Here is an 11820-nt window from a genome sequence, read left to right on the forward strand (position 1 = left end):
CAAAGGTCAATGTTTAGTTTTCTTGGTTTATGTTAAGATTATGTGACAGTTGTAATAAAGCTTTATTATTAGGACTATCAACATAATATCAATGATTAGTAAAGAAGGCGAGACATTTCAGTGTGTACACTCTTGTTTTTAAAGTGGGGCGAGTTAGTGAAAAAGTGGGATGATTTGTCATGGATTCCCTTCAAATATATTCTAATGTGGTTTTTGGCCTCTTCGTGCATTAACAAGCTCATAGCCATTGTTGAATTAATTGTTTTCTTTAAAATAGTCGTCAAAATTGCTCTTACAAAATTGCCATTTGGGAGCTTGAGCTCGATGGGGGAAATACTCTGCAAATACTGACAGTTGGCAGGTATGGTCATCAAAAAAGTTGACATGTTTCTATGTACATTTACCATTTTGTTACTTGATGTTCTTGCTATACACACAATTCAGAGACTAGTCAATCTTTGTGAACTATTTTTTATCGGAGTCATAGAATATGCGTATACAATCAATAATTAAAAATAGTCTATTTATATTGAAAAGAAAAAGTTCTTATATGTCTAAAGAAGAGGGACGAAAGACACAAAAGGGACTCATAAATTTAAAGCAAACTGACAAGACCATGGCTAAAAATGCATTTCTTTGGAGGCACAGAAAATATACTGTAAACAGTAGACTATAGATATAGGTGAACTAGGTACAAAAGAACTCTAAATCTTAAATTCTACAAACCACCTCTGTTCTATGGAAGATAATGATATAACTGGACTAGAAATACACACAACCTGTAATTAACTGCCTTTACAGCGCTTTCGCGCTTTGATTTATAGGAGTTACTGCCCTTAAATGACGAATTACATCATTAATTTTCAATTTTTCAATTATTTTTAAACTAAATTTATTGAGATCAAGAGAAGCATTAAATATGGTAACATAAATGATCATCAAGGCAAGATGTTTGAATTAGTTTGCATCCATGAAATTGTCTGAGGACTCCTTATTGAAGTTGTTGCACTTTAATGATAAATTTGATAAATTTTTAGTGTGTTTGGCTTGTTAATGAAAAACAACCATAGAGAGAGACTCATATAAGCTAAACGATTTGCAAGAAAAGACCTGCATATAAGTTCTTGCCTAAAATGGTCATTACCTTGCTAATTCAATTGGAGTTATTGCTCTTTAATGTTGATTTTACCCATATTTAGTGTTCTTCCTCTTATCTTGAACACTATTAAAGGAAGATAGGCACTTTAAATAGCATAAATGATCAACATCCACAAATAATTCAGTTGTGCCGAAATCGTTTGTAGACTCCTTCTAGGAGTGATTGCCCTTATATTAAAAAAAATTATGATTTTGTTTTGTTCAATCATTGATGAAAGTGGAAATAGGGAAATATTTATTCGTTTTCAGTAGACAATTTGGTCAAATAATCTTAAGTTAGTTTTCTTGTTTGAAATGTTTTTCATTTGTGATTTTTTGGCTTTTATAGCTGACTTTGCTGTATGGGCTTTACTCATTGTTGAAGGCTGATAAGTGACCTATAGATGTTAATTTCTGTGTCATTTGGTCTCGACTGGAGAGTTGTCTCTTTGGCAATCATACCACATCTTTTTTTTATATCAGCAACAATTCCACCTCATTTAATCCATATTCATGTGACCTTCAATTTAACCGTTTAGCTGAACATGCTGTCAACATTAAATGTAAACCATTTGATTAACTGATTCCATCTACCAAAAAAAAACACCATTCTAATACATTTAAAAACGATTATAAATATACTTTTAACCAGACCATTTAAAATCAAACCGACCTTCAAAAAAGATATGATCGTCGACAGGTCTTTGGAGGAAATCTCGATGGTTAATTAGATGACGTCTAGACAAAAATATACACAAAATGTTGATACATATAATCGAGTCCATGCAATGTTATTTTTAAGTCTTTAACTTTTTTTTAAATTTGGTTATACGTTTTAGTATGTAATATATCAAATATGAGAATTTAAGTCAAATCAAGGATCTATACAAATGCTTGGCCAAATCAGTGAACATGAATTTGACAGCTAAAGTCCCTTTAAATGATAAAATGATAAGCATTTTACTGGGGGGGGGGGGGGGGGGGGCAAAAACTAAAGACAGAAAAAAATATCAGCAATGCAACATCAACCAAAAAGAGATAATTGTCATGAGTTCCACTCTAGTCTGTTATGTGACAGACACATGCTCTATAGAGCCCTAGAGTTTTATTTTAACATTTTGTAAAATTATAATATTACGATCATAGTATCTTGCTATCATCTGTCAGTTTGGTTCAATTTTGTCAAAATAAGTTCACAAACATTTCTAATTTATTACTGGCTTGCAAGCCAATTATTCCAGCTCATTTGAATCCGTAGTCACGTGACCATTAATTTGACCCTAACCTGGTGATGAGTTGCAAATGTGATAAGCATGATCAGAAAAATCATAAGTATAAATGATTTGACATATTATATTTTGAAATATATTCCTCATGCAGATTAAACATTTATTTACTATTTTTTTTAATCTATGACATGAAATCTAAGGGACCCTGAAACAAAATTGTCATCATACGATTGCATGTGCTTGTCTGTCTATGTTTTATGTATTACTTATAATGCTTATTTCTGATCATAATATTTATGACCATCAGCGGTTTTCATTTCGATGGTAAATGATATGGTGTTCAGTCTAAAATAGTCACAAAATGTTGATATATTACACATGTAGCATAACAAATTTAAACATCGTTGATTGGTTTTTGTTTTGTTTTATTTGTTTTTTAAGACTTTTTCAAATATTTTGATATACGTTTTACATCTCACTTACATGATATAACATGTTTAATACCGCCACATTCTGTATGTAAGTTCCTGTCCCAAGTCAGGTGAAAGTCGTTTGTTGATTTGTTACATATTTGTTTTTTCGATCATTTTTTGTACATAAATTATGCCGTTATTTACTCGTTTGAATTAATTTATATTTGTTTATTGCTGAAGGTGACATAAAGTTGTTAATTTCAGTGTCAGTTGGTCTTTGTGGAGAGTTGTCTCTTTGGCAATCATACCACATCTTCTTTTTTAATTATGTACTTTTTCACAACATGTGCATTTATGAATTTCAGTTATTTTGTTTCTTTTTAAGCTGCAAAGCCTTTAGTTAGTTGATCACTATTTGAATAATTAACATAAAACCTAAAAGCAAGGGGGAAAAAAAGGTCAACATGACCTCTTACAGTTCCGAACACTGTCCTTGCTTCACTTTTTTACACAGAAATCTTAGAAACAATATATAGATGTGTTTATACTGAAAAACAAGTTGTATTTACACATAAATAATGGTTCAGGAAATATGATGTAAACATCACAAGCTTGATCGGTGTTGTTTATAACCATTTAGCCATTAATAAAAAAGAAATAGTTAATGAATGATGATTTCTGAAAATTTTGCGTATTGTAGTAAGCTTACTATACTTATCAATAAGGTCTCTTTTGTATTTTTTACTAGCTTTAGGCGGACGGATCATAACTTATTTAAGAAATACTAGTCTACACCTTGATCATTTCGATAGTTGATTTTCATTTATTTGGAGATGTGAATATATATGAATTAAACTAAAATAAAATTAATTAGAATTTATGTAGTACGTTTGTGAACGAAAATAGTTCGCGAAGAAAACATAAATCATCTATGAAATGTTCGTGTATTTATAAACACCGAATTTAACCATTTCACGTCGGAATGATATTTTGAGGTTATAAAATTTGCGGTAATGAATTTAAACATAACAATCTTTTGACATTGTAACCAGAGTCCTTTGTTTTTTCAGGACACTATTACTTTAAGACACATTTTGGGTTAAAGGAATATCTTCAGCTGCCGGAAATTGTCAGAAAAGTATTCCATAACCATTGCTCCATAGAACAAGTTGGGATTTTCCCCCAAATATAATGAAATTCAAGAGTTTTTGTATGACGATAAGCAGTATAACTTAATATGTCCTTTCAAAAGGTGCTTATACTGTATGAACCTTGCTGAATAGACTATGCAGAATGGCACTTGATATAATTTAATAAAGAGGAAACAGCTAGCAGAAAGAGGCTCAAGTTTTTCTGTGTCAACGAAGCTAACTTTTTTTAAGTAGATTTATTTTCTAAAATGTCGAAGGGTGTTGTTTTGGTTTTTTTTGCCAACATACAATCCTTGTCCATATTGTTAATATCCTTTCCTTGATTGTAATATTCGATCATGGTTCTTTCTTGCGGTCTGCACATGTCTTTGGCCCAGTTGGTTTTATATGAATCTGATTGTGCGGGGATCTGAGATCATTTCAATGAATGCAAATTGTTTTCTGCTAGAAAACTTTTACAACAAACATATATATAACATAAAAATGATCTTCATTTTGCTTAATGAAAAAAAATATTTATTATGTAATAAGTTAGATTAACCTGCAGGAATTTGATAAGATGTGATATTCACATTCAGCATTTTCACGGTAATGTTATTCATAAAGCTAACAAGTTTAGTTATTGTCTTTTGCATATTTATTTTTGTAAAAAAAAGTGTTTGAACAAAGTTTATAATTATACTATTGTTGAAGTACTTATAGTTTGAAGCAAATATATTAAAATATTCCTTATGTTGTTGTTTTTGTTGGGATTTTTTGGCATAGGAATCTGGTACAGGTTATTTGAGACATTGTGCAAGAATGTGTTTTCTTTTAATGTTTATCTATACGAATTTAGCTGTATGAAATCTACTGAGAAGTACAGTCACTTTTTATTTGGTCGGGTTGTTGTCTCTTTGACACATTCCCTATTTCCATTCTCAATTTTACTAATGACGTAAGAGCGATAGATTTACTCATCATTGAATCTACGATTTAAAATTGAATGAACTCATATATTCCGATGTGATGTTGATGGTTGAGATCATTTATGGAATCTGATAAAGTCCACAACATAATTCTAAACTGTCTGTAATAATATGAAAACAATAATGAAAAAAAACCCATTAAGTATTATTCATTCAGAAGGATACTGCCATACATTTAGTATCATGAATTGGTTATATTCTGCAATTTACTCATAAACACATCATATGTGTGTGCAATATTATAAAGACTCACTCATTCAAATTGCCCAAAAACAGGCAAATGATTTTAGGTAAATGTAAAATATGTCAATCAAGAGTCAAAATATACAATTATTCAAATCTCAATAACATTTCCTTGAAACTGTCTCGGATATTCTTATTTTGTTTTTTTCCATTTAAGAAATCTTTTTACTCTAAAATCAAGGATTCGTAATAACATGAGCAATTGGTGTATCAGGAGACTGAAGCTCACAGAATTCCTTCTCTTTCTCGTCGATGTCTTCCTCGTGTATGATTCTAATTTTAGCTTTCTTCCCCGGATGTTTCTCTGTGTCATAGTCACTGGCCAATAGAAACTCCATTGCCTTGTTCAGAGAGGCATTGGCAGCGAACAAATTCTCATACATCAGACCAGCCAGAATCCCGCCAAGAAGTGGACCCAACCAATATACCTTGTAAATATATAATTGATTTATTGTCACAAACAAATTCTCATATATCAGACAAACAAATTCTCATAAATATATATCTGACCAGCCAGAATCCCGCCAAGTAGTGGACCCAACCATTATACCTTGTAAATATATAATTGATTTATTGTCACAAACAAATTCTCATAAATATATATTTCAGACCAGCCAGAATCCCGCCTAGTAGAGGACACAACCAATCAAGTCAAAAAAAAAATCAAAAAAAAAAAAAAAAGAGGACACAACCAATAAACCTTGTAAATATATAATTGATTTATTGTCATAAACGTATTTGTCCAAAAGTGATACTGATCGTAAGAAAATGTCCCTCCAAGTAGTGAACCCAACAAATATAATACGTCTTGGTTTAAACGAAGTCTGGCTTTTAGCACGATAATGCTTGTTTAGTCTGTTGTAGATTTAGAAAGTATAATTCAGAGTTTAGATAAAACCTTGGAATTTTCATTTAAATATTTCGAGGAAAACTGCATCAATATTGTGTACGTCTTGATAAATTTAACTCAAACACAGAAACTAATTTGTTAAAATAGAATATCAAACCGTGAACATTGTCACAATGGTGTTAGAATTCATAAAATAACATTGATAAAATTTACATGAGCTTTGCCATTAACACTTACCCAGTGACTTGACCAAACTCCAGAAACAACAGCTGCACCAAAACTTCTGGCTGTGTTCATACCGGCGCCAGTCATTGGAACCTGTAAAGATTGTGAATACAAAATCATTAGCGCCTTTGAATATATATATTGCAATAAAAATCAATGGATATAGGGCATCTATAATCCTTGACACAAAATCAGTACGCGCACAGCAAAACATCGCACAAGAAGCGAAGGAACGGCGCTTTTATTGCTGTTCCTCGTCTCAAAATTACATTGAAGTCTTCAATACGTGGGAAAAAAAACAACCGTACTGCAAGGTTAAGCAAAAGCCTTGAGGAATGCAGAAACGCAAATATACATTTATATAGACAAAAGAATAACAACATCAAGTTGTGTATCATTCAATTTGTTTTGATTTGCGAGCGCCACTGATGAGTCTTGTGACAACGAGACGCGCATTTGACGTTCTAATATACATTGAACATTGAATATTTTTTTGAGAGGGAGGAACACCAAACTGAGTAACAATTTATGTTAACCAAACCAATGTCTCAAATTGACTTCTTTTTAAAGAATTCCGACAAGCTTTCTAATTATACACACATATATATATATATCCCATAAACATGTTTCTTTTGTTGTTATATTGACAAAACTTAGAATACAGACATGTTTGTAGTGGTTAACCATTATTGCATGTTTTGATGCATTTATCCTAATTGTAATTTCATTTGGAAGAGAATCGGCTTTACATTAAAGTCCCACCGTAAGTGATTGCTGTTTGTTAAACTCACTTCTAAATATATATCGACCCAACCAAAATACCTGCGTTTGTGTTGGCGGACTTTTGCCAATACCTTCAAAGTATTTTTACGCAAATTTCCTAGAATACAGTGAAAGCTCAGTTTGTTCTTTCGTTGGTTCAACTGTGTGTAAGGAAACTGACATGCCAGTTTGACCTCAGTTTGACTTCAGTTTCGTGGTCAAGCCAGTAATTCAAATTTACTTTCGATGATGATGTCAAATTGTTTTTGTCTTTGTTTGTTAAGAGTCTTTGTTTTTATTTTATTATATTAACATTTCCTGGTTTTCCGGGGGTTGAAATTCTTTTTCCAAATGGCTGGAGCCGCGTATGCTTTTAGCGTCCACACGATCCGTATTTCGATCAGCTAATTCATCTTTGATTTTTGCATTCCTTCCATAATTAAACTGGAAAGGCATATTAACTTCAATAAAACAGCAACTTAACAACACACTTCAACAAAAAAGACATTAACACCCCAAAGTACAGTTTATATATTCCGTCTCACCTTTCCCATTCGTATAGTACTTGAATTTTCTAAATATACTACCAAAATGTATCCAAAGGAACTTACTGTTTAAATGAATCAAATATGAACGGCAATATCTTCCTTTCCTAGATTTAGATACATGTATTTCAGTTTTACATGGGAAACTCTACACCAAAATTTACGACAAAAAGGACGTGTTTTCGTCCCCTATTGTTAATTTGACTTGTTTGTATGGTGATGTTAAATTGTTCATATATCACAACTCGTTTGCTTTGCCCGTGCTGTTGTGACGTTTGGATTATAATGAACGTAATCTATGCATTCCTGGTAAATCATTCAGCCAGGGATTTCGTAACCACAAATTACTTTAAACCTTAAGATATACAAATTTGGTTTTTAAAGTTTGGTTGAACCCGTAGAAAACTTATTTCCAACAGGAAAGCATATCCTCATTTTTACGGAGATTTTTACCGTGCCCGGAAATTAGAAACGATCCTAAAAACGACGCCTCCGGGTGCGGGAATATCTCGTTACATGGCCTTCGGCTGGTGTCTGATCTATGGTCGGGTTGTTGTCGCTTTTACACATTCCCCATTTCTAATTTAAATTTTATTATTCTAAAAGATTATCAATTCAACACTGAAATTAGATCTTTGAATGTTGCTTTTTATTGGAATTAATATTTATTTTGTCATCAGTAAATTAAAAGTAACCAAATATTATTGTTATAATTATATCTGTTTACGACGTCTTTATTTACACTAAATCCATTGGATGTTGGATGTGTAAAGATTGAGAATGTAATCGTAGATGGATGATTTTGTTTTTGTGGTTAAGTTGTAATTGAATTTGAACTATCTGTCAGTAACTGCGAGTACAAGTGTCTTTTTGTTGATGGGATGCACAAATACCCGGCCACGTCCACTCTGTGTTTTTGATAGATGTATTTCTATTTGTATATATCTGATGAGTACAGCCTTTTATAACTGATTTTTGAATTTTGATCTTCCGTTGTATTGTTTACCACTATCCCATACAGGTTAGAGGAAGGTTTTTGACGCCGGCTAACATGCTAAACACTGCCACATCATGTATGTACCTGCCCCAAGTCAGGAGCCTGTTATTCAGTGTTCAGTGGTAGTTATTTGTTGCTGTGTTACATAATTATTTGTTTGTGTTGATTATTTTATATGTAAATTAGGCCGTTAGTTTTCTTGTTTGAATTGTTTTATATATTTCATTTCGAATAGAAAATCTTCTGGAATACTATTTCCAAAGGAATAAATATTACAGAATATGTTCCTAACGGAAAAAATGGTATAGAATATTTGTCCCAACAGGAATAGATATTATGACAATGTTTATTACAAAGTTTCCTTTGGAACTTCTGTTAGGCAGAACAAATATACGTTGACACGGTGATCTATTGTTGTTAGTTTCTATGTCATTTGGTCTCTGATAAAGAGTTGTCACATTGGCAATCATACCACATCTTCTTTTGATCGTTCAGATTGAATTAATGATTCACAGAACATAAATACTGACCGATTGATTTGCACCAAAGGTACACAGACCACTAAGGTCAACATGGCAATAAGTATTAGCGTTATCTATTCAGATAAGGGTATTGTAAGCAGTACATAAATCGTCCATACCAATACATTCCTCTTCACTAAGGGACAAATTAGTGTTTAATATTTATACCACTCACTTTAATCATACTTAATACCAAACGATTATGTACATAATGTACCGCGGCAGTAAAATTTACAGCATTTGAAGTAAACTTTTATGATACCTTTCCCTTTAACTTTGATAAGAATGGCCAGTTTAGGTCTGAACATGCAACAATGTTATATAACATAATAATCTTTCTCTATTGATTGTACCCAGTACACTTCCTGAAGATCTAAATACCCATTTCGACTGTTCTAGTGTCCTTCTATGAATTATTACATTTCTGACATAGGGGATTTTTTTTTTTTTTGGGGGGGGGGGGGGGGGTTGAATGAGACAACCCATCAACAGTGTCGAAATAACATGGAGTGACGCAATCATTTGCTAACGTAGGCCTTCAACTATGGGCAATACCCATACCGTATATTCTGCTATAAAAGGTCCAGACATATATAACAAAATGTGAATTGCAGTCCAATTAATCTATTATATGTTGGTTCATAATATGGATAATTCATATATCAAATTAGGTTATTAATGGCGTTTTTTTGGGTTTTTTTTTTTTTCCATTGCAGATTTAAATATCCTTGCCACCCTGGTATTTTCATGACATGGTTGATATTGTAAGGTATTGCAGCACCCACAAAAGTTGGACTACATTGCCGCGTTTACTTTATTGCGTTTTAAAGCTTTTAGCGTTGTTAGGACATTAGTCAATGCAATTATAGTAAACAATTAAAGCATGTTACTATGGACCATGTTGAATTCCTAAAAAAACGCCCAACTTTTTATATTTACCCGTCTTGTCCCAGTACTAGTATATAACCAGTCTATAGAAACAAGGCAATATTTACACATGAAACAAGGAAATTCACATGTCAGAAACAAGATTTTGTTCTCTAGTTATAGCATTGATTTAGTGTTTAATTACACTTACAAAGTACCCGGATGTTTTATTTCGGCTGTCATGCAGTTTCTTAGAAAAATACATTTGGAATTAAATCAATCGTAATATTTTATAATATTCAAGTGTCTGAAATGCTACAAGAAAATATACACAATATACCTGGGAAATGATTGCCAATTTGGTGGTCACAGAGTATGATAGTATGCCACAGTGAAAAATTAAACATTGACACTACATATTTTTCTGCGCATTTCAAAATGTAATGTATCTTCAGTGATGCTCTAAGTCACAATTTGAAAGTTCAATGCCTTACTCAATCGTTGAAAATCCGATAAAACAAAAAAAAGGACAAAATGTGAAACAAAAAAAGGACAAGGAACCAAAAGCATGCGCGAGGGAGGTGCATTTCCAAATTTAACAAACTAGTTCGACATAAATACTATACTTACTGCAAATAAGTGACAGAAGGTATAAGCCAACCCAATCGAAAGTGGAAAGGATCCCCTCAAATCCTTCCGGTGTTTATCCGCAGAAGCAAACACCGTCAATACCAATACAAAGGTGATGAAGAACTCGACACCAAAACCTTTCCCTCCGTTCATACCATGTTGTAAGGTTGTCGCACCAAGATTACCGGTGTAGTTTGATGGCATCACTCCTTTCAAAAGTCCTGCTCCAATCATGCCGCCGACACATTGTCCAATTACATACATGACAGCTCTTGCAAGACTAATACGACGAGTGATGAAGAATGCCATGGTAACAGATGGATTAAGATGGCCGCCACTAACATGCCCGAAAACCCAAACTAATGTAGCAACTCCGAGCCCGAAACAGAGCGAAATCTGAATAATTCTTCCCGCATTTGAGATATGGTTGTCTTTATTTGGATCTTCCCAAGCAGTAAACGATCCACATGCTATCATCACAAGGAGCAACGTTCCTATCATTTCTGCAATGACTGCTTTCCAGAACCTCAGGGATTTTATATCATCTACGCTGGTCACCATTCTGTACCGTGTCCAAAAGCCTTTTCTAAAACCTACAACGTTGGCCGAATCTGACCGTTCTGAATAAGGTGTCATCAGGGGTAATTTAAAATGTCACCAACCGTAATAAATGTCTTATTGGCTATCATTAAACCGTGTTCCTCCTCGACTGTTCAGCAAACACAGAAATACAGATAAAGTAAATAAAAGTTGTCCATACCGGGAATAGTTATCCATTACTCATTCAGCAGATAAACCCCAGAAGTCGGGATAATACAGTGAAGTTTAAATAATCAAACTAAACTATATCCAGAGTTTCGTTTCCCCTGAGAATCTGTATCTTCATTTTGAAATAGACCTTAGAGCATGTTGCGGCAAATTAATAACACGTTGGATCCAAAAATTACAATGTAGCTAATTCAATAGAGTTGCAGTTAGGGCTGACAAGCACTGCCTTGCTAATTTCCTAATGGAAATGCACTAGATTAATTTAACTGTCTAAAACGCATACACAAATTGATGAAACGGTGGAAAATGAAACAGATCATTGCTGGATGTAGATAAAACATTTTAAAGTATTGAATCATAATTATATATTTCAGTTATGACACTTTATTATGACAGATTTATTTACTCTGTAATTAATTGACCACTCTCTTGTTATAGGCGAGTGACATTTTCAGAAAAGACGTCTAGTTAACGACTTTAATGCACCCACCTAACACACGGCTGAATTTTTTAC

At 33.0% G+C, this 11820-nt stretch overlaps 1 protein-coding gene across 1 annotated transcript; it reads right to left on the reverse strand.

Annotated features, from left to right (window-relative positions):
• Positions 1-5283: 5283 nt before the first annotated feature.
• Positions 5284-11586, reverse strand: LOC134720568 (aquaporin-5-like). The gene is made up of 3 exons (XM_063582892.1): positions 10539-11586; positions 6229-6309; positions 5284-5569 (listed from the first exon to the last, which is right to left on the reverse strand). Exons 1-3 carry the CDS (start codon positions 11172-11174, stop codon positions 5318-5320), a joined length of 969 nt encoding a protein of 322 aa, XP_063438962.1. The 5' UTR covers positions 11175-11586; the 3' UTR covers positions 5284-5317.
• Between the last annotated feature and the right edge of the window lie 234 nt (positions 11587-11820).

Source organism: Mytilus trossulus, chromosome 6 (assembly GCF_036588685.1).
Source record: "Mytilus trossulus isolate FHL-02 chromosome 6, PNRI_Mtr1.1.1.hap1, whole genome shotgun sequence".
NCBI classification, from domain to species: domain Eukaryota; kingdom Metazoa; phylum Mollusca; class Bivalvia; order Mytilida; family Mytilidae; genus Mytilus; species Mytilus trossulus.

Coding starts and splice junctions, on each gene's coding strand:
- LOC134720568 (XM_063582892.1), bottom strand. CDS start 11,174: ATGACACCTTATTCAGAACGGTCAGATTCGGCCAACGTTGTAGGTTTT. Junction 6,310..10,538: donor CCTTCTGTCACTTATTTGCA/GTAAGTATAGTA, acceptor CAATCTTTACAG/GTTCCAATGACTGGCGCCGG. Junction 5,570..6,228: donor GAGTTTGGTCAAGTCACTGG/GTAAGTGTTAAT, acceptor TATATTTACAAG/GTATATTGGTTGGGTCCACT.